Source organism: Nuphar pumila, chromosome 14, assembly GCF_984573655.1.
Source record: "Nuphar pumila chromosome 14, dmNupPumi1.hap1.1, whole genome shotgun sequence".
NCBI lineage: Eukaryota > Viridiplantae > Streptophyta > Magnoliopsida > Nymphaeales > Nymphaeaceae > Nuphar > Nuphar pumila.
Window position 1 is genome coordinate 25,884,372 of NC_143262.1, and position 23,828 is coordinate 25,908,199.

The 23,828-nt window shown below is 43.3% G+C and overlaps 1 protein-coding gene across 1 annotated transcript; it reads left to right on the forward strand.

Moving 5' to 3' along the window:
- Positions 1-48: 48 nt before the first annotated feature.
- On the forward strand, positions 49-22,415 carry LOC149816661 (uncharacterized). Its single transcript, XM_089986943.1, has 5 exons — positions 49-315; positions 13,333-13,491; positions 19,137-19,247; positions 19,337-19,479; positions 21,788-22,415. The coding sequence occupies exons 1-5, from the start codon at positions 49-51 to the stop codon at positions 22,020-22,022; spliced, it is 915 nt and encodes a 304-aa protein (XP_089843069.1). The 3' UTR covers positions 22,023-22,415.
- The last annotated feature ends 1,413 nt before the right edge of the window (positions 22,416-23,828 follow it).

Genomic DNA, 23,828 nt, shown 5'->3' on the forward strand with positions numbered 1-23,828 from the left:
TTGAATAAAACGTTATGAAGAATTTTTTCCAGAGAGTGAAAAAATACCATGAAGAGTTTAAGTCTTCCATTTTCTGAAGTTCTGATCTATTTTTATCTGCCTGCAGCTCCAAAAGGATTAACTGCGGGCGAAGATCTTCCCGAGCAGCACACAAATAATTCAGTTACTCACAATGACATAATTACAATGGATCTGCTGAATTCTTCAGACAAAGATGCTTTAGATGCCTCATGCGGGGAAGATTCGGAGGCAGAGCACGCTTCCATGAATCAGAGCAACAGTCTGTGCCTAACGCCAGATAAGCAATCCTATCAAGTAACTAGTCCTTTTTCTCCTGATTCAATTTTCATGCTTTTGATATCTTTTAGTCAAATTCATGTGTTCTAGTTCAGCTTGTATTTCCCTTAGGGTGCAGTGAATGCACCTGGATCTGGTCCGAGTCCCCACCCAATCGGATTAGAAAACCACAGATTCCCTTCATTTTGGGAATCACAGACCCAATCATCTAACTCCCTTCATTTGAGGGAAGGCTGGTGTGACTCGAGTCCGATGCCAGAGCCAACTTTGATCTGCGTGTTCACAGATCTCATGTGCATTCAAACCTATGTAGTCAAAAGTACTAGTTGGTGCCTAAGCATCAGACCCGTAAAAGGCCTAGTCGGGACTAGTTGGCCTAGTTGAACCAAAAAAGAAAAAATATAAAATAATTACAAGAAAATTCTTAACAACAATAGAAATACATATTCAACTCAGTTTATGTAACGCCCCAAAATTTCAAACTTTCGAACCTTTCAGAAAACAGGCAAGAGACTAAAAGAATCTCTTTATTACAGAGTTGGTTTATGAAATCAGCGGAAGACCATCCTTTTGTTAATTTTAGAAAGGCAAGCTGACCACTTTGGGCGTGTTAGCTGAAGAACCAAAACATACAAACCATGCTACTTGAAAAAAAGTACTTCCATTAAAAGAAGGTTCCAAAAGTACAAAAATTCGGATGTCCCAAGGAAAATCCGTTACAAGACCCAAAAACATCAGGACGCGAGCTAAGAGCAGGAAGAAGAAAGTCTTGAAGCCATCTTGCCATCGCGCCATCGCCCGTGGAGTACCTATTCATCACCTGTACCCATAAAATGGGTTAGTTTCGCGAAAAACTAGTAGGTGCACAAGAGAGACTACAAGGAAACTGAATTATGTACATTTAATTCAGTAGGTTACGCAGTTTAAAGCAGATATGCAGTTAAACAGGTAAGCAATGCAAGCAGGTAAATAGTGCAAACTAATAGGTAGTGCAAGCGAATAGGTAGTGCAAGCGAGTCAGTGGTGCAAGCGAATAGGTAGTGCAAGCGAGTCAGTGGTGCAAGCGAGTAGGTAGTGCAAGCGAGTCAGTAGCGCAAGCGAGTGCAAGAGAGTCAGTAGTGCAAGCGAGTGCAAGTGAGTCTCACTACTCAACAACCAGTGTGAACAGACTTTATGTTTCGATATTACTGACCTGCGGGTATGCGTAGGCAAAACGTAGAAACAACTGAGACTAGTTCGGGCGTCTGTTATTCTATGTATTTTGAATAACCCGAATAGCTAGTTGAGTCCGCTCCAAAGGGACGACTTTAACCGAGAGAGGATTCCTCAAAGGAGGTAGTGCCACAGATGCATCCAACTTCTGCAGAAGTGTTGAGCTAACTATTGTAGCCCCTTTCCTCTAACTCCAATGACTGGGGAGGCCGGATCATTGCCCGTAGGGTGGTTGTTAACAACCTGTCCATTGGAGTTTGTACCGCTCCGTCCTCTGCCTTGACAGACCACTAGAAACGAATATGTACGTTAGGGGTTGCTTAACTAACGACCTATTCTATGCTGTGGTCTTTAAACCACTCGAGCATCTTGCCTGTGAAGGCGAATGTGAGGCCATTTATGTGATTCCAGCATTGTGCATTTCGCACTGTTCGAGGTCGCACGACCGTCTCATCCGATCATCGCAGTACTAGACGTGTCGTGCACGACTACAAGTACTCTAGGATGAATGGGGTGTAGCTCCTCAAAAGAAGCCTCAACAAGGTGTTTCACAAAGATGTAAAGTTTATCAACTTTACTATATCCTTTGAAACAGCAGTACCTTATGCCAACATTATGCCTGCGATTTTCTAGAACCTCATCCGCTATCAGGGTATCTACATGCCTCGCATGACTCGACACCGGCCTCGATAGACGGGATACAGGTTTCTCAACAGAACCTCCAACTTGTCTGCAGGACTGCATACTCAAGGAGTCAGGATCCTTGCAAGGTATCCCCCTCCTTAGACGGGGATGTAACGCTAGCTCCTATCTCAACTCTCGTCGCAAGAGAGAGAGAGGTGAATGCCTTTAAGGCATATGCAAAGAGCAAAAACCTGTGCGACATCTGCAATAACAAAGCAGTAATAATACATACAAAAACAAGAGCCTAGGCGCAAAGCGCGACGACAAGGTAAAGGCGGTAAGCAGAAGTGCAACGCTGAACCTCGCCACGATACGTGACGGCACATACAAACCATAAGTAAGAATGCAACACAAGATCTCGACGCGATACACGATGGCAAGTATAGACTGACATAAGGTAAAGGGCAAGGATCGCGAAACCGCGTCCTTGAGTTAAGTGCATACTCGTATAAATATATATATATATTTGTATATATATATATATATTCATTTAATGATCGTTTTTAGTTTAATTGAACTTAATTCAATTATCCAAGTCTTCCTTACAATCTTCCCCTACCTTGGAGGGTTACGAGCTTGCTGACGTCTGCGGACGTACACAATTGACGGCTCGGGTCGCGGAGCGCGAGTGAGATCCGTCGTAGCTGCAAATATGCGATATTAACATGCAAACCCAGACAAAAGCAAAAGCAAGGCAAAGACTCAACTTCTCCAATACATAGAGCTGGGGACAACAGTCCCAAATGACTCGAAAAAAAAGGATGGGGCAGGGCCAAATGAGCCTTGCCGCCTAAAGAGGGATGTAGTCAATGCGAGCAGATGACTCACGTTCACTAGGAATTCCTCGCTGGAGATCAACAATTGTAATGATCTGTCCCCATTACAATGTAGCTTCCAAAGATTCCCCGGGCCTGTCGACCAAGGGTATAGGCTCGCGCACAAAGGGGCAGGGGGCATCGGCCCCTGCTGGCAAACAAAAAGACGGGGGCCGATGGGCCCTGATGGTGAACAAAAAGGCAGGGGCCGATGGCCCCTGTTAGCAAACAGAAAGGCAGGGGCCAATGGCCCCTGCTGGCACACAGAAAGGCAGGGGCCGATGGCCCCTGCTGGCAAAAAGAAAGGTAGGGGCCTGGCCCCTGCTGACAAAAAGAAAGGCAGGGGCCTATGGCCCCTGCTGGCAAACGAACGGCAGGGGCCATACGCCCCTGCTGACAAGAAGAAAGGCAGGGGCCTATGGCCCCTGCTAGTAAAAAGGAAAGCAAGGGCCGATGGCCCCTGCTGGCAAACGAAAGGTAGGGGCCATAGGCCCCTGCTGACAAAAGAAAGTCAGGGGCCATAGGCCCCTGCTGGCACAACAAAAAGGGGCAGGGAGGAGGGGCTCGACCCCTCCCCTGCCGTAGCAGAGAGCAGGGAAGAGGGCTCGACCCCTTCCCTGCCATACGGAAGCAAGGAAGAGGGGCTCGCCCCCTCCCCTGCCGTACGGAAGTAGGGAGGAGGCTCCGCCCCTCGCCTGCCGTACGAAAGCAGGGAGGAGGCTCAGCCCTCCCCTCCCTGTGTAACGAAGAAACGAGGGGGAAGGAATGAGAGAGATAGAGAGACGGAAAGAGGGATAAGAAGGGGAGGAAGAACGTATCTGGTGGTCGGCGGCGGCGCCGGAGAGAGTCGTCGGCGGCGATCGGCTGGCGTTGGTCTCCGGCGAATCGAGGGTGACGAGAGGCGGTGGGTGTCGGGGAGAGAGATGAGAGGGTCGAGGTGGAAGGGCGGTGAGGAGGGTTTCGTAACCCTCCTCCCCCCTGCCTCGCTGTCTTAAAAGACAGCGAGAGGCGGTGGTCCGGGTCGGGTCCAGGTCGGGTCCGGATCCGTCCTGAATCAAAACATTTTTTTTGCCGTTACATCTTACCCTCCTTAAAATAATTTCGTCCCCGAAATTTCTATTCCATGCATTGGTCCAAATACAAGTCAGGGTATTTTTCCCTGATATCCGACTCAGGCTCCCATGTACATTTATTTATTCCATGGTGTTGCCAACGTACTTTTACAAGAGAAATCATCTTCGATCTGAGCACTTGGTCTCGACGATCAACGATTGCCACTGGTCTTTCCTCGAACGTCAAGTATTTTTGGATATCCACATCATCATAATGAATGATGTGTGATGGGTCGTGAACGTATCTTCTCAGCATAGATACGTGGAAGACGTCGTGGATCTGAGCGTACTGAGGAGGCAGCGCAATACGATAAGCCACCTCACCGATCCGATCCAGGATCTCAAAAGGTCCGACGAACCGGGGACTCAGCTTTTCTTTCTTCCCAAAACGGAAAACGCTCTTCGTAGGAGATACCTTAACAAAAACCATATCTCCTGTTGAGAACACGAGCTCTCTACGTCGACGATCGACATAACACTTCTGCCGACTCTGCGGGGTACGCAGACGTTCCCTGATCATCTGTACTTGCTGAGTATAGTGCTGTAGCACTATAGGTCAATCTAGCATCCGTTCACCAACCTCATCCCAATAAACAGGTGATCGACAAGGCTTCCCGTACAAAGCTTCGTACGGGGCCATACCGATACTCGCATGATAACTATTATTGTACGCGAATTCTGCCAATCGGGTATGAGAGTTCCATTCTCCCTTCCAGTCTAACATGCACGCTCGCAGCATGTCCTCCAAAGTCTGAATCGTGCGTTCAGATTGTCCGTCGGTCTGAGGGTGGAAAGCGGTGTTGAATTTCAGTTTCGTGCCCAAGGCCCACTGCAGTTGTCCCCAAAACCTAGAGGTGAACCTCGGGTCACGATCGGAGATGATTGACACAGGAACACCGTGTAATCTCACAATCTCCCTGACATAGAGGTCTGCCAAGCTGTCCAGTGACTGGCTGAGCCGAATAGGGAGGAAATGCGCCGATTTAGTGAGTCGATCCACGATCACCCAAATCGCATCGTGTTTCCTCCGCGTCCTCGGCAAACCGACGATGAAGTCCATCGTGATGTCCTCCCACTTCCATTGTGGAATCTCCATCTGCTGCATCACTCTGCCTGGTCGCTGGTGCTCGATCTTAACCTGTTGGCAAGTCAAGCACTTCGAAACGTACTCGGCTACGTCCCGCTTCATTCCACTCCACCGATATCTGCGCTGCAAATCTTTGAACATCTTTGTGCCGCCCGGGTGAATCGTGTACTTGAACTTGTGGGCTTCAGCGAGAATCTCATCTCTCAAAATAGGGTCTTCTGGCACCCAGAGACGATCCTTACGCCATACACCTCCTTCCTCACTCGGACGGAAGGGGGTATCGGCCCGCTGCGCTAGAGCCCTCAGCTTTTCGTACCGCTCATCGATCTTTTGACTAACAAAGATCCTTGATAATAGCTCAGGTTGAGCTACCATACTGGAAAGACTGATCGAAATTGGAGTGGCTGCAAACGGTTCCCACGATATCAGATCCTTGATCAGCTTCCACCCCGCAAATAACAAATTAACGGAAACGCTGGGAGACTTGCGGCTCAGAGCGTCGGCCACAACGTTCGCTTTTCCCGGGTGGTAGGACAAGGTAAAGTCGTAATCCTTGAGGAATTCCAGCCAACGTCGTTGTCTCATATTCAGCTCCTTTTGCGAGAACAAATATTTTAGGCTCTTATGATCTGTAAAAGCCTCGAACCGCTCCCCATACAAATAGTGCCGCCATATCTTCAATGCGAAGACTACCGCTGCTAACTCCAAATCATGAGTCGGATAATTCTTCTCATGTATTTTAAGTTGGCGCGATGCATAGGCGATCACTCTATCGTTCTGCATTAAGACGCAACCCAAGCCTGTCCCGAAAGCGTCGGTGTAAATCACGAAGCCGCCTTGACCCGAAGGTAAGACCAAAATAGGAGCAGTCGTAAGACGTTCCTTCAACATCTGAAAACTGCTCTCGCACATTCGTCCCACACGAACTTAGCTTCTTTCTTCAGGAGCTGCGTCAAGGGTAGAGAGATCTTAGAAAAGTCCTGGATAAATCTTCGATAATACTCAGCTAATCCAAGAAAACTCCGAATGTCACGAACATTTCTCGGTTGCTGCCAACTGAGTACAGCCTCGACTTTCGCTGGATCCACGGACACATCTTCCTTGGAGATGACATGTCCCCAAAACATAATCTCCTCGAGCCAAAACTCGCACTTAGAGTACTTAGCGAACAAACGCTCCTTTCGCAAAGTTTCGAGAATAACTCTCAAGTGCTCACGATGTTGCTCCCAGCTATCGGAATACACCAAGATGTCGTCGATGAACACGATCACGAAGGTGTCCAAGAAGGGTTTGAACACCCTATTCATGAGATCCATGAACGCTGCAGGAGCGTTAGTGAGTCCGAAGGGCATGACCGTAAATTCGTAATGCCCATACCTGGTCCGGAAGGCCGTCTTGGAGATATCATCTCCCTTAATTCTTAGTTGATGATACACAGATCTAAGGTCGATCTTTGAGAAGATCTTGGCCCTCTGTAACTGATCGAATAGATCCTCGATGCGTGACAATGGGTACTTATTCTTTATTGTCGCCTGGTTGAGCATTCAATAGTCGATGCACAATCACAATGATCCGTCCTTCTTCACGAACAAGACAGAAGCTCCCCAAGGCGAGACGCTGGGGCGGATGAATCCCTGATCCATCAACTCCTGCAACTGCTTCTTGAGCTCTTCGAGCTCGGCTGGTGCCATCCGATATGGAGCCTTAGAAATTGGCGCAGTACCCGGCAACAACTCGATGCTGAACTGCACCTCACGAGGTGGAGGAAGGCCTGACAGTTCCTCCAGGAAGACGTCTGCAAAATCTCGAACAACCTCCAAGTCTCCCATCGAGACTCGCGTCGGCTCGGACTGGACGACACTAACCAAAAAGGCAGTGCATCCCTTCCTGAGGTAGCTCTGCGCCTTCAGCGACGAAATCAACTTGCTTGCCCGAACAGGTTTCACGATCTTGAATTCCACCTTGGGCATTCCTGGGGGAGACAAAACAATCTTGCTATCTCTGCAAAAAATCTTGGCATGATACTTGTGCAGCCAATCCATGCCTAGGATGGCGTCAAATTACGTCATCACTAGCAGGATAGCACAAGCCGGTAAATGCCAATCTGCCAGGACTACGTCTAACTCTGGTACGTAGGTCGCACAAACAATATTTTTCCCAATCGAGTTATACACTTCAAGGGTATTATGTAAGGGTTTTACAGGTACGCGCAAAAACTCGGCAAAATTTACCGAAATAAAAGAGTGTGTGGCACCACAATCAAAAAGCACAAAAGCCGCTTGGTTAGCGACAAAAAGGGTACCTTGCACTAGGTCGCCCTTGGTCAGCTGCTCGGCCTTGGCTGAGTAGACGCGTCCCGGTGCCCTCCTTTGACTGCTTGCCTGCGGTTGCGGCGTCTGATACTGCTGTTGCGACTGTGGTGGCTGAGGGAGCAGAGGTGCTCCGCTGGTCTGCCTGGCGTCGTCAGCCGCCTTTTTGCGACAGTCGCGGGCGTAGTTGCCCATCTTGCCACAATACAGGCATCCGCCTGTGTCGAGCGGGCACGCCTGCCCAATGTGGGATAGACCGCACCTGGGGCACGCATTGCCTGTCTGCTGCCTGGCTGGAGGGTTGCCCTGAGGCCGCTGACGCTTCGAAGGAGGATATCGGTTCCTTCCTCCTTCGCTCTTCACAGGAAGGAACGATTGCTTGCCTGGGTCACCGGAGGGTGTCTTCGGCTCACCACCCGTAGCGGGTGGCCTCCTGCTCTGAGTACTCTTAGTGCGCTCCCAGGCCTCACTTAGGAGGGTGGCAGCAACAACTGCCGCAGAGAAGGTCGAGGGCATGCTGGTTAGGACCCGATACATGAGCCCCTCCTTCAGCCCCCGAACAAACTTTCCTGCTCTCTCGTGATCATCCGCGAACAGGTTGGGACAATAGGGTTCTAAGCGCTGGAATTTGGCAATATAATCCGTCAAACTCGAATTGCCCTGGCTGAGGTCCAAGAACTCCACCTTCTTCTTCTCCCTCGCATGAGGCGGGAAGTAGTTCTCCAAGAAAGCCTTTCTAAAAGCTTCCCAAGGAATGAGCGAAATTCCCGAAAACTGCACACTCCGGGCCATGTCCCACCAACTGCGGGCATTCTCCTTCAGCCTAAAGGTCCTGAATAACGTCTTCTTGTCATCGGGCACTGACAAGACCTCGAACACTCGTTCCACCTCCTTCACCCAGTTATCGGCCATGTCTGGGTCGGGCTTGCCGTCGAAGGTCGGGGGGTCAAGCTTCAGGAATTTCTCATACGTCACTGCGGTACACGGCTTCGGCTCAGGAACGGGCGCTGGTTCCCTTTGAGAACGAATCTGGTCTCGCATAGTCGCTGTTAGGGAACTTATGGAATCCAACACGAATCCCCGCTGATCTGACCAATCGTCAGCAGACCCTTCATTCGAGTTCCTTGCCATCCTTGGAGTAAACAAGGAATACCAATAATTAGAATTTTTAGGAAGCTCAAAATAGGCCAGAAACATAAGTATTATTCATGTTTAACATGAGTAGTTTAGGACAGAGTTACTGGAAGCTTCTTAGATAGGTGGGAAGCTCGCTTCCCAAAAACTCGCTTCGGAAGCACGATACTCCTCGCTTCTGAAACTTGATGAGAACCTCGATTCCCCCACGCTTCTCCTATGCTTTCTGCACACTTCATTTATTCTTATTATATGTTCTCTTACTCAACTTTTCATGATTTTTATGTGTTTTCTCTGACTCTTCTCACTCACTTCCATGTGATTTCGCTAAATTAGTACTTGGTAGTCATCATTTTTAGATTTTGTTAAAAATTTAATTCTTACACTAAAAAATCATGAAATTTAATATTGGTCACTTTTATTTTAGTTTTTATTTGTGTTTTATTTTGATTCTCATTCAATTCTTATATTTCTTTTTTTTTAAATTTCTCGCTTCCCGCTTCCTATATATTTTAAAATGCATCGCTTCTCGCTTCCGCTTCCCGTATCGTTTCCCGCTTCCGCTTCCTAGTCTGGCAACCTTGGTTTAGGAAAACCCAGCAATGCTGGTACATAAGCAGAACGCGTCAAGCCTCTTAGCTTCACAATGCAAAATACACCTACTAAGCAAAAAGAAAGGTATACTCACAGCGCGATGCAGATGCTCAATGGTCAAGAATCCTTGCTTCCCTTAGCTCTGATACCAAGTTGTAATGCCCCAAAATTTCAAACTTTCGAACCTTTCAGAAAACAGGCAAGAGACTAAAAGAATCTCTTTATTACAGAGTTGGTTTATGAAATCAGCGGAAGACCATCCTTTTGTTAATTTTAGAAAGGCAAGCTGACCACTTTGGGCGTGTTAGCTGGAGAACCAAAACATACAAACCATGCTACTTTAAAAAAGTACTTCCATTAAAAGAAGGTTCCAAAAGTACAAAAATTCGGATGTCCCAAGGAAAATCCGTTACAAGACCCAAAAACATCAGAACGCGAGCTAAGAGCAGGAAGAAGAAAGTCTTGAAGCCATCTTGCCATCGCGCCATCGCCCGTGGAGTACCTATTCATCACCTGTACCCATAAAATGGGTTAGTTTCGCGAAAAACTAGTAGGTGCACAAGAGAGACTACAAGGAAACTGAATTATGTACATTTAATTCAGTAGGTTACGCAGTTTAAAGCAGATATGCAGTTAAACAGGTAAGCAATGCAAGCAGGTAAATAGTGCAAACTAATAGGTAGTGCAAGCGAGTCAATAGTGCAAGCGAATAGGTAGTGCAAGCGAGTCAGTGGTGCAAGCGAATAGGTAGTGCAAGCGAGTCAGTGGTGCAAGCGAGTAGGTAGTGCAAGCGAGTCAGTAGCGCAAGCGAGTGCAAGAGAGTCAGTAGTGCAAGCGAGTGCAAGTGAGTCTCACTACTCAACAACCAGTGTGAACAGACTTTATGTTTCGATATTACTGACCTGCGGGTATGCGTAGGCAAAACGTAGAAACAACTGAGACTAGTTCGGGCGTCTGTTATTCTATGTATTTTGAATAACCCGAATAGCTAGTTGAGTCCGCTCCAAAGGGACGACTTTAACCGAGAGAGGATTCCCCAAAGGAGGTAGTGCCACAGATGCATCCAACTTCTGCAGAAGTGTTGAGCTAACTATTGTAGCCCCTTTTCTCTAACTCCAATGACTGGGGAGGCCGGATCATTGCCCGTAAGGTGGTTGTTAACAACCTGTCCATTGGAGTTTGTACCGCTCTGTCCTCTCCCTTGACAGACCACTAGAAACGAATATGTACGTTAGGGGTTGCTTAACTAACGACCTATTCTATGCTGTGGTCTTTAAACCACTCGAGCATCTTGCCTGTGAAGGCGAATGTGAGGCCATTTATGTGATTCCAGCATTGTGCATTTCGCACTGTTCGAGGTCGCACGACCGTCTCATCCGATCATCGCAGTACTAGACGTGTCGTGCACGACTACTAGTACTCTAGGATGAATGGGGTGTAGCTCCTCAAAAGAAGCCTCAACAAGAGTGTTTCACAAAGATGTAAAGTTTATCAACTTTACTATATCCTTTGAAACAGCAGTACCTTGTGCCAACATTATGCCTGCGATTTTCTAGAACCTCCTCCGCTATCGGGGTATCTACATGCCTCGCATGACTCGACACCGGCCTCGATAGACGGGATACAGGTTTCTCAACAGAACCTCCAACTCGTCTGCAGGACTGCATACTCAAGGAGTCAGGATCCTTGCAAGGTATCCCCCTCCTTAGACGGGGATGTAACGCTAGCTCCTATCTCAACTCTCGTCGCAAGAGAGAGATGTGAATGCCTTTAAGGCATATGCAAAGAGCAAAAACCTGTGCGACATCTGCAATAGCAAAGCAGTAATAATACATACAAAAACAAGAGCCTAGGCGCAAAGCGCGACGACAAGGTAAATGCGGTAAGCAGAAGTGCAACGCTGAACCTCGCCACGATGTGTGACGACACATACAAACCATAAGCAAGAATGCAACACGAGATCTCGACGCGGTACACGATGGCAAGTATAGACTGACATAAGGTAAAGGGCAAGGATCGCGAAACCGCGTCCTTGAGTTAAGTGCATACTCGTATAAGTATATATATATATATATTTGTATATATATATATTCATTTAATGATCGTTTTTAGTTTAATTGAACTTAATTCAATTATCCAAGTCTTCCTTACAATCTTCCCCTACCTTGGAGGGTTCCGAGCTTGCTGACATCTGCGGACGTACACAATTGACGGCTCGAGTCGCGGAGCGCGAGTGAGATCCGTCGTAGCTGCAAATATGCGATATTAACATGCAAACCCAGACAAAAGCAAAAGCAAGGCAAAGACTCAACTTCTCCAATACATAGAGCTGGGGACAACAGTCCCAAATGACTCGAAAAAAAAGGATGGGGCAGGGCCAAATGAGCCTTGCCGCCTAAAGAGGGATGTAGTCAATGCGAGCAGATGACTCACGTTCACTAGGAATTCCTCGCTGGAGATCAACAATTGTAATGATCTGTCCCCATTACGATGTAGCTTCCAAAGATTCCCCGGGCCTGTCGACCAAGGGTATAGGCTCGCGCACAAAGGGGCAGGGGGCATCGGCCCCTGCTGGCAAACAAAAAGACAGGGGCCGATGGGCCCTGATGGCGAACAAAAAGGCAGGGGCCGATGGCCCCTGTTAGCAAACAGAAAAGCAGGGGCCAATGGCCCCTGCTGGCACACAGAAAGGCAGGGGCCGATGGCCCCTGCTGGCAAAAAGAAAGGCAGGGGCCTATGGCCCCTGCTGGCAAAAAGGAAGGCAGGGGCCGATGGCCCCCTGCTGGCAAACGAACGACAGGTGCCTAAGAAGAAAGGCAGGGGCCTATGGCCCCTGCTAGTAAAAAGGAAAGCAAGGGCCGATGGCCCCTGCTGGCAAACGAAAGGCAGGGGCCTATGCCTCTGCTGACAAAAGAAAGGCAGGGGCCATAGGCCCCTGCCGGCACAACAAAAAGGGGCAGGGAGGAGGGGCTCGACCCCTCCCCTACCGTAGCAGAGAGCAGGGAAGAGGGCTCGACCCCTTCCCTGCCGTACGGAAGCAGGGAAGAGGGGCTCGGCCCCTCCCCTGCGTACGGAAGTAGGGAGGAGGCTCCGCCCCTCGCCTGCCGTACGAAAGCAGGGAGGAGGCTCAACCCTCCCCTCCCTTTGTAACGAAGAAACGAGGGGGAAGGAATGAGAGAGAGAGAGAGATACGAAAAGAGGGAGAAGAAGGGGAGGAAGAACATACCTGGTGGTCGGCGGCGGCGTCGGAGAGAGGCGCCGGCGGCGATCGGCTGACGCTGGTCTCCGGCAAATCGAGGGTGACGAGAGGCAGTGGATGTCGGGGAGAGAGATGAGAGGGTCGAGGTGGAAGGGCGGTGAGGAGGGTTTCATAACCCTCCTCCCGCCTGCCTCGCTGTCTTAAAAGACAGCAAGAGGCGGTGGTCCGGGTCGGGTCCGGATCCGGCCCGAATCAAAACATTTTTTTTTGCCGTTACAGTTTATGTAGCTAAACAGCTGAAACTAAAAAAACACATCATTCATGAATGAAGCTAAACAATTAAAACATGATTAATTGATTACATTTTTAACATTCTAATCCATCTAAAGTGTTATATTACAAATACAAGATACATGTACAGATAACAAAAAAATTATACATTGTATACAACAAATCAAGTATACAGATCTAGCAAAAGAATCTAAAATGAGTATACACAAAATCATAAAACACATACAAAAAAAATGAAGGCATAAGCTTTCTATATGGTACGGAATGTTGGGCTGCCAAGAGACATCATATTCAAAAAATGAGTGTAGCTGAGATGTGTATGCTTAGATGTATGTGTGGAAATACAATAATAGATAAGATTCGAAACGAGGAGATACATAAGAAGGTAGGCGTTGCATCCATTGAAAATAAGAAGAGAGAGAATCGTTTATGGTGGTTTGGACATATTCGGTGAACACCTAATGATGCTCCAGTTAGAAGGATGGAGAAATGGGAAAATATATTAGTTAAAAGAGGTCGGGGTAGGCCTAAGAAGACTTGGATGGAGATGATAGGATTCTGCTGCATCACAACGGAATCATATTTACCTATTGTGCAGGGTATCACTGAACCCATTGACACTTCACCTGAAGACTCCAGGCTGATGCTGATACATAAAGGCGGATTGCTAGAGGATGGTAGGGAACATCTACAACTTACCAGTAGGCACATGAAAGAGAAAAGTCTGTTTTCTAGCATGGAACACCTGCAGAAAGAGGTACTCTGGTTGCAGCTTTCCTTAAATGTTATATCTCCTCTGCCACAACCCATCACCACCCATAATTTCAGTCTGTTGCAATTATTTTACCTAAATGCTGTAGCATCCCTTTTACTTTTTGCACATTAGGTTGTTTAGAGTTGAGAAAAATAAACCAGGTTTGCCTACCAATATTGGAGTGCCAGACTGCCATGCCTTTCTTATGCTCTTCTTTTTTTCGTTAAGCAAAACCAATGGGAATTTTGAAGACTTTCATCAAATCTTGATATTTCTTATGTTCCACTTTGAATATATCGTGATATTATCATGAATTTATCACAACCTAAAAAACACCAAACATACCACAGAAAGTTTTATTTAAAAGAAAGATATGTAAACCCCAATTTCCAGAAAAAAAATTCAAAAGCTCCTGCTTCATTCACATGATTCCACATCAGCAGCTATTTTGAAATTTGAGTTTGGTAAGTAAAGGGGGAAGACCCTCTTAATTAGAGGTGGGAGCGGCGATCATTCCCCTCCTCTGCGATATGGGACTATTTTGTGTCCCTTGCTTTTATTCTTTGCATTATATAATCCCTTCTTCCTCAGTATTGGATCATATGTGTTTGAGTGTTTATGCTAAAGTAATGTTACCAACTCATACCACTAAATATATACATATTCATTAGTTTGCTTAATACTTCTTGTTACATGTTTATTTATAATATTTTTTAAAAACTGAATTTTCCGAGATTTTTCTCATAAAAACAAAGATTTTGAAAATCTCCTGAGATATTCCATGGACCATGCTTTACCTTAATTCTATGTAATTTTAAAAGCAGTCAGTTATCTATTATTTCTTGTTCCTTAAATGAGGGCCTTTCCTTTTCTCAAACTGCAACTGTCGATTCCTTCTCTCTCCAAAATTTCCACAGGCATCTTTTTGGTGTTGGCTTCTAAGTTGTAAGGATGGCTTTGGGAGACCCTCTAGGATCCTTTTGCAATTTTTTTTTTGGTGAACTGCCTTTCTGCTCATTTTGTTTTTTGTTCCTTAGATAATCAGATTCATTACTGTTGAAACTTGAAAGTACACACTTCAACTGAAAACTTCATTAATGCTGAATTATAAAATCACATTTGTCGGCTACATCTTTGGTCTAGCATCTAGCTAAGCAAAGATCAGGATTTCTTTTTTTCCCGAGTATCATAGAAAACTTATTTCCTGTTCTGCAAGTTTATTTAATCTCCAACTTTCCGCATCATTTGCCTTTTTGCTGGCTTGCTTAATTGCTACGTTTATATATGGTTTCTCTCATTTACCTAAATTAACTTTCTTAAGAAAGACTAGGCATATATTGCCAGAAAATGTTCTAGATGTTTAGTCATATCCTTTATAAGTAATGAACCTAGAAATAATACAATTACTTGTTGAGAGATGGAAGGAATCCTTGAATGAAATGGTGCTGTTTACTTTATCGTATTGGGAAAATAGCCCTTCCCAATGTTTCCTTGTCAAGTTATGCATCATCTGTGGACTGAAACATGTTATTTGTTAGTTTATCTGATGAACCATTATTGTAAGCAAATGTCAAAGATGCCTTTAACCTTTATATGAAGCAGGCACAAAATCACATTTTAAGAATTTTAGACTGTTATGGATATTTATGTTAACAACATTTAGAGAAAGGAATTGAAATTAAGAGCTGAAGATGTTGACTTTTATCGGATACAATCATAAGTCTCCGGGATGTTTTTTGTAGTCCTGAATTGAATAGAGCAATTGGAAATTTGCCATATAACCTCTTATACGACATTGGCAAAAAAATCCAAATATGGTCCTCTTTCTCGATGGAGCTTCCCAGTCTTGCAATTTTGCCTTTCCACAGTCTAATCAATGGTCATCCTCTAAATGCTTATTCTATTCCTTGTTATTAGATTCAACATCACCTAAACAATGTGTAGATGATGAAAAATGTAGTTTCTAAGTTCCACAAGAACTCTTTTCACCTACTCTTGATGATCAATCCCTTCTTTGTCATAATTATGCTTGTGTTTCTGATGATCGAGTCATGAGTTTGGTAAACTTTTAAGAAATTGAATCTTAAACACTGTGCTTGTTACAAAATAATCTAAATAGACAAAAGCTGTACTAAAAACTTAGGCATTGCTTGGGCTTCGACTATGCGTCTATGCCATAGCAACATGTTAAACCTTGCATATGCTCACTGGGAAGGGTACTACTCAAAATTAGACATGGTGTACACTCTAACACATGCTAACATAGCCAATGCTATGTCCAACATGGTCAATGTCAATCATGTGGAACATAGTCAATCATGTGCGTCAAGGTTATTTTTGTAATTTCTAAAACAATAACAAAACATAAAATGCTTTGTTTCTGTCTTTCCTTAAAAGGCTTATAACTCCAACTCCAACCACTGTCTGTCTTTTGAGTGGATAATGTAGAGATTTTGGCAGATAGTGACCCTCTCTCTCTCTCTCGTGCACTTTTGTTCTTGTTCCTGATGTGATAGCAAAACTTTGTCTGCTGACAGCTCTATTCACATTCCTATTCTTTAGTAGACACTTCCATGTGACGACAATCTCTCCCTCTCTCTTGTTGGTTGGTACAATAAAAAGTGCAAAAGTGAAAATGTTAACACTTTCAGGCCATATAAAGTAGAAAAGTTAATAATATGAGAAAGAGAGGACCACAATAGTATTTTGAATTTTCTATGGCTTTAAGATGGAACTCTTCCCTTTAATAAAGTTCAAAAGAGTACATTTAATTTAAGTTTTTTTTTTGTTGAATGACAAACATACTTTATTCCCACATGTCCTAATTAAAAAAAGGCAAATTTGTGTCTCGTGCCTACAATGCCAATGTCACATAGCCACGTGTTGAATAAGGACCCTTTTTTGCCAAAAAAAAACAGAAGTGAAGAGAGAGAGAGCACCATTCTCCTCTTTCTTCTTTTCCTTGTGTCTATGGGTAGCTAAAGTAAAGGGGAGAGAGAGGGCGAGAGAAAGAGGGGAGAGGAAGGTGGTAAAGGGGGCAGGAGAGTCAGGTTTGATTCACCCCTTTTTGTCTTTAGTTTTTTCTTGGAAAAGATATAAAAGTCATCTAGGTTGGCATAGTTGGTCGACCAGGACTTGGCCAAGTAGGAGGTTGAGGTCTAGTTGTTCGCCAGTGCACAAGTCACTAGGTGCCTAGTTGACTTTTTAGGTGTTTTGATTATAAAAAATATAATGTTAAATCATTAAATACATAAATGTGACCCTATGTCCTATTTCTATTAAAGTATTATATTCATGCCGTGTGCTACAATATATCCTGTGTATTGATACTCCATTTTGACTCCCATTATGTATCCCCTTATATAGAAGTCATTTTGGAAACTTCATTGAAAGGTTGTATCCATGTATCGTCAGCCATATCCATGTGACATAGTGTCACATATATTACCTTTTATCTGATTTGGATCGTGTGTGTGTGTATGTGTGTGTGTGTGTGTGTGTGTGTGTGTGTGTGTGTGTGTGTGTGTGTGCACATGCATGTCTGCTTCTGTGTGTGTGTGTGCACGCGTGTGTGTGTGCTATATTTGATATTACTGTTTTGTGTCTATGTTATATAAGATTGAGACATGCACCTTGTTCCTTTGCTATCAAAAGTACTAGGTGATGCTTGGACGCTAAGCTCGTGTGCGTGTGTGTGTCTGTGTTATATGAGATTGAGGCATGCACCTTGTTCCTTTGCTATCAAAAGCACTTGGTGATGCTTGGACATTAAGCTCACTTATTGCCTAGGAATGCCTGATAAAAATTTCTAACAAATAAAAAAAATGTAACATGTTGAAAAAATGTAAGAACATGATATTTATACATCTTTTTTTACAATGGGACGTGAAAGAAATTCTTGAATTTAGCTGTTTCAGATCACATCATTGTACTCTCCACTATGTATAACTAGTTTAAGACAAAGTATAAATTATAATTATGATACCTATTACCTAGTCAAAGAAAAACAAAATGTCAACAAGTGTCATGCCTAATCCCAATGAATGTGGAAAAATACATTATAATAGTTCAAATACATGGCATCATTTGCAATGATAGTTATCTATTAGTGAGAAAAAAAATGTTGTCCTATACAGTTCACTACTTGCCCTTCACTTAATCTCAATTTTTTCCCACCATTCTTTTCAATGCCATAGGTCTCATTATCAATACTCTTTCCCATCTTTCAAGGCCCAGCTACAATTTAAACCAAAGTACAGAGCATGAAAACAATAATTTCTTCTGCCCCTTTCATTGTCCAACCCCCAACTGTAATAAATATTCTTAAACTCTTTTTCGTCCTCCAATGCCTAGCTACAACAAAAACACAAAAATATGACCTGTAATACTCCTTTCAACTCTCTAACCTCAAGTACAATGAAAAGATCATAAAAGTAACAACACAATCATATTTGTAACTATATTTTATCTAAAAACTGTAAACTACATGCCAGATCTTAAAAAAAGAGAGAGATGAAGATAAATTTTGTTCTTGATTTTTTTAAACAATAAAAAAGGCTTTAAAAAAAATCCTGAACATGGCTTTGAAGTACAAAAGGGAGGTGAAAAGCAAAAAAAAAACAATAAAAGAACTAAATCTTGAGATTTGAGAGGTAAGAAAATGGTGGATTTCCTTTGCTTGATTCTTGTTTTGAAACAAGTGTAGACAAAAGCTTTTTCTACAGCACTTCATGGTGGAGTTTAAAGTTAATATTTTGCCCCTTATTTTGTCTCATTTTGTCCAATGACTCTAAACAAGCACTGTAGGGCAACTAATATATTGCTATCAACTAGTCATCGAACTACTACACATTGCCCAGGTGGACACATACTACCCAACCAATAGATATTGCCTATTCGAGCTGTGCCTACCCTCTCTAGCAGGCATAACGTAGGCGAAGAAGGTCAACTGGCTCAGCTAGGTGACACCTAGGGGTGCTGTGATGACACAGTGTCATCTGAAATTGGAGAGAGGGTCTTAGAAAGTTTTCATTATAGACCATGTCTTTGGATGAGCTCATTCTTGTTCTGGTTACTTCCTTTTGCAAAGATCTTGCTAGCTCTACCTTCTTTTCCTTTTGAAACATCCTAATGTTTTTCTTTAAGTATCACTAAATCTTGCCAAGTAATACTCAGAATAGTTAAGGCCTTTCTCTGTCTATGAATTGCAGAAAAATCCTTCAAAAGAATACATAAGATCTGTTTCTGCATTTGGAATTTGAAACAGATGAAGATAATTTTTTAGTAACAGTTGAAGCGAGAGGTTGCCAACACATGTTCGTATCATAAACCGTACTGCTTAATAAGTGAATTGTGTTGACACGTTGACACCTAGATAAGCTTTAAATTCATCTTAGTTCAACTAAAATGTGCTTGATTAATGTATACACTACTTTCATGAACACAAACTACTTGTCTAATTGGTTCACAAACCTTAATCGCAGGATAGACCAGCCATTTAAGCCGAATTGTTCTCTTTTCTGATCTACACAGCTTACACACGCACAGGCAGAGCCTTCTGAGCATATTATTTTTTCTTAGCATATATGATGTCTTACATGGTTCTTCTACTTCTAATTTTTTTCTATGTTCCTGTTTATGCCCTACAGTTAGAAAAGATGAAAAATGAGAATTTGGCTCCATTGCTTGACCAAATGGAACAACATCCTGACCTGATTTATGAAGAACCATTTCAAAGAGAAGTGTCACAATTAAACATGGTTAGTGGTTCTCTAACATCCAGCAAAAGCAATTTTCAATTATCTTCTAATTGAGAACTTATTCCCAAATTTACTGTGAACTTGGATAGGCAAATGAACAATTGGGACACATATTTCCTCAATTCAATGAATTTCTGGAAAGTGGAAATGCTTTGGAAAGGGTACTTGCCTTGGAAATTGAATTGGCAGAGGCACTGCAATCAAGGAAGAAAAACATGATGCATTTTCAAAGGTATGTAAAAACGTAAAAAATATAACTTGCTGCAGTTCACATCTTATAAACATTCAGTAACTCTTTTGTTCCTTTTCTTTATGTTTATCTTTTCCAGTTTGTGCGTATAAGAATCTTCTCAAAAAATTACATTTTTCAGTTTCTTATGGTACTTTGTCTGATTGAGCTCCTCTGGCAGTATTGTTGAATTAAGATTGTAAATTCTTAAGTTTCTTAGAAAAGGAACACACTGCCTCATTGCTACATATCTAGATTTTGAGGAGCTTCTTTGCCAATTTTGATTCTCACATGTTGAAGAGTCTTCAAGGAGAACTGGTGTATCAAATGTGGAAAGAAGTAATGTTGATAAAGATGGATTCATTATAGAAGAATGAGACCAGAACCACTGCCTAGGGCTACCCTTTATGGTGGTGTCAGTTTGGGGCATAAGAAGAGACTGTTCTCATGGATTGTCATCACGGGTACTTTTAACTTCCATACAACCTCAAAAAAAGGGGCTATTCTCTAGCTAGCGTGTAACATCCTCTATGGTAATGCAATCAATGTTACACCTCTTTGCAGCAATAACATCCTCTACGGTAATGCAATCAATGTTACACCTCTTTGCAGTAATGTGTAGGGCCTCATTTCTTTGTGGGCAACTTGTGGCTCAAGGTTGCTTGGTATTTCATATTTTTAGAGCAATATCTTGATGTATGCCTATTTCCCGGCCAAAGTCAGAGAACAGTTGGATGGGGGACTCAAGGGCAGGCTGAATGTTGACTCTGTTGTTAACTTATAATATTTTTGTCCCCCTTACTCTGCTTATATGAATTATGTTTCATTTAGTAAATTTCCTTTTTGTTTTTGACCTTAGAAAAGGAAAAGGAAAAAAGAAATTGTTCTCTTACAACTTTGGTTGTGTCATCCTTCCACTTGCTGCCCACAAATTGATCTTAAAGGTGCACCTGCTCAATTAAATCCCAAGAGGATATCCATTTGTTTCCATCATTCAATCCAAAGAGAAACAATATGGTGGACACAAGTCCCATGTTTGCTGGTTGACGAAGGCGCAAAAACCCAGGTTTATCGGTAAGCTCATTTGAAGTAAAAATATCCAGATATGCTAAGAACACTTGGTGGTGGGTTACAGTTCACTGCCCAAGGTAGAGAACCCAGTAATTATGGATATGCAAGCTGAAAAAGACTATTCGTAAGTTTGAACAATAAAGTTTCGAAGGCTTAGTAACACATGCTAAATGTAGCCCTTGTGACTTAGCACAGGTTTGAGGAATTATGGTTATTGATTCTACAGCATGAAGCTTTATTTTTCATTAATTTCAGCATTCTAATTTCAATAAGCAGAATATTCACGAAGTGCTTGTGGCAAGTAGCAATCAAGGACAAGGATGTGGTAGGTTTTCTCTTCTCACTTGTCCACCCTGAAAGAGTTTTTGTATATCAGAACCTGTTTTCGGTTTTACAAAAAGATTACAGTTACAAAATAAGGTTGCACATAGAATGAGGTTTTCAACAGTGATGTAGGTTGAGGTTTTCCAGTGATGCAAAATTAGGATGAAAATCACAATCTTTTAGAGCTTCTAACAAATAAAGATAACCCTCTAGAAGTGTATGGATTTCCAAAGGGAGATATCACATCTCAGCTCTCCCCAACAAGCTCATCATCACGTAGTGATGTTCAGCTTGTCATGGATATGATAAACCAGGCTTTGGAAAGTGGTCTGTCAAAGAAAATCTGCTACTCAACTACTTGTTTGTAGATCCATTACAAAACTTCAAACTCTTGCTCTACCTTTTCCTACTATGAGCCCTCTAAGAGAAAAGGCTTCTGCTACCTTAAATCCATCTTTGCCATGTAAGTTCAGGTGTTTTAAGTTGCATTAGGGAAGAAATGCAATAACTCCATTTTTTCACACCAATCAATTAGATATTGGAACAGATGATATGTTTATGTTTGCTTCAGCAAGGGTCTATATACGTTAAATGAAAAACACTGACACCCACCCACACAACCCAGATTAAGTGAAAAAAGAGAACCATATTTTTATTTAATTAATTCACTGATGCCTCTAATTTTGTAACAACTTTCTAGCTTGGTTATTTCTCAATGTTGTCATTAATCTAACCATCCTTTCTAGGATTGATGCCTTCATGCTATTCAAGTGCTATATCCTGTCTAATGCATTTATCTTGATGTATCATATGCGCAGATGAAATTTCATCTGCTCTCTAAAGAATCATTGTGTATAGCCAACCATGCCATGTTTTTGTTATGTACTTACTGCGACGTTTCTTTTCGAGCGTTTAGTTCCTTCTTGAAACAACACAATGACGAGGAAGCAATCTTGAAAAGCTTTAGAGACATCAATGAACTAATCAAGGACATGCTGGAGCTGAGGAGGAAAAATTCTACAGTTGAGACAGAGTTAAAGGAGATGCATAACCGCTACTCACAACTTAGTGTCCAGTTTGCTGAGGTGGAAGGTGAGAGGCAGAAACTAGTAATGACCCTTAAGAACATAAGAACGCACAGGAAGCCCTAGTTCTTTGAGCAACGTCAGCAAAAGTATGTGACCCCAAGGAACAGTTCTCAATCTTGTCTCACATGTTTTAGATGCTGACAACATGGAAGGCCTTAAGCAAAACTCCATCTGCTGCAATACACCTTTCAGCCTACTTCTGGTATATTCCTTCTGGCTAAGACATTACAAGAAAACTAGCTTCTGTATATAGCGCATTATGATGCTGGGAATTACAACCGGAGATGCAGTGTTTTGGTATGTAAATAACTGAATACTCCAGTGGTTGGTTGGTCTTATCAACCCGGTTCATGTAGTCATTTGTCAAAGTGCTTATGCATCCTTGTTCAAAGGATGCACATATATATGTCAGCATGACATTCCTCCACAGATGTACAGTGAATTTAAATTCTTTTATTGGATTAGTCTTGTAACTAATTCTGACTTGAGTTTGTGTTGGGACGTTGCAAGTTCAAAACCCAGTGGTACGTTGTATAACTGGTGGGGTGTCTGCCAAACCCCAGCTTGCCTATCAAAAAATAAATAAATTTCTGACAGTTTTTTTTATGTGCGTTGCCTCTGCAATACCCTATATATAAGAGTTTAACAAATGCTAGATAACTCAGTCTACTGTATTGGCAGACAAAATGGCTCAAGTTCTTCGTGGTTTGAAGTGTAACGTTGCCTCACCATAGGTCGACCAATTTGGTCCAAAACGTGGAAATAAAAATCAGCAAGCAAGGAACATACATGGGACCAAAACGCAGTCTTTACACACAAACTGAATATCCTGATGGAGAGAATTTTAGTACGTCACTGACACTGAACAGGATTTCCCACAAAGGTATGCACCATCTTCATGGAATTCTCGGTCCTCGAGTTGAAAAAACTGTAGCCTACCAAAACATGCCATCTAAATTCACCAATCAAACTTCCTGTTCTGCTTTACTGTAGGCAAAGATGATCTCGCTATAGACTCTATTTCCTAATTCGCTTTACAGTAGGCAAAGATGATCTCACTATGCACTCCATCTGACAAGTTCAGTTAGAGATGCGTGGCCTCCAAAAGGAAAATTGCCAAAACTTCACAGAGCAACCACAAAGAAACAATAGGTCCTAGCCCCCCCTCCCCGCAAAAAAAACAAAAACTCAAAATTAGGGATGGCAGTGGACCGGGGCAAAGCGGGGCCCTGCCTCGCCTCGTTTGGACCGGGGATGAAGGGTATGAAACGGGGATGGAGGCGGGGACGAAGGTTAAAATCCATCCCCGTTCGGGGATGGAGTTACACTGTTCCCCGCCCCATCCCCAGTCATTCTAAAGGATGGCAATAGACTACGGGGAAACGGGCCCCGCCCCACCTCATCCCCGTTTGAACCGGGGATGGAGGACATGAAACGGAGATGAAGGCGAGGGTGGAGGTTAAAATGGTATGGAGGTTCTAATCTTGAGACGGGGCGGGGGTGGAGACCATGTCCCCCGCCCCGGTCCATTGCCATCCCTACTCAAAATCCCAACAGTTACTACGGCAAATGAATCCTTCCGCTATGCTGCAGGCCAAAATAGAATCAAAAGCAGAAGGAATGGCATATTGAGACAGCTCTGTGCACCAAGATGTGTGCAAGTTAACCAGCTGAACCAGGTGATCATCTATAATCTGTAATCACAGAATTGAGCAGGAACATCTGTTCTTCTGGGAATCCGCTTTTGTCTTTTCTGCATCCAAAGCAACATATGCATTGGTATTCCTGCAGTTCTTCCGATTGTTGGAGATTGTTTGAAAGAAAACAAAAGAAAAGTTGAAGCAGATATTGTAACAAACATTAAACATA

Bases quoted from the DNA above. Each gene is read 5' to 3' on its own strand.
- LOC149816661 (XM_089986943.1), top strand. From the start codon at position 49: ATGAAGAGTTTAAGTCTTCCATTTTCTGAAGTTCTGATCTATTTTTAT. The intron at 13,492-19,136 runs GTACTCTGGTTG...TATGCCCTACAG, and splicing joins TGGAACACCTGCAGAAAGAG to TTAGAAAAGATGAAAAATGA. The intron at 19,480-21,787 runs GTATGTAAAAAC...TCGAGCGTTTAG, and splicing joins AACATGATGCATTTTCAAAG to TTCCTTCTTGAAACAACACA.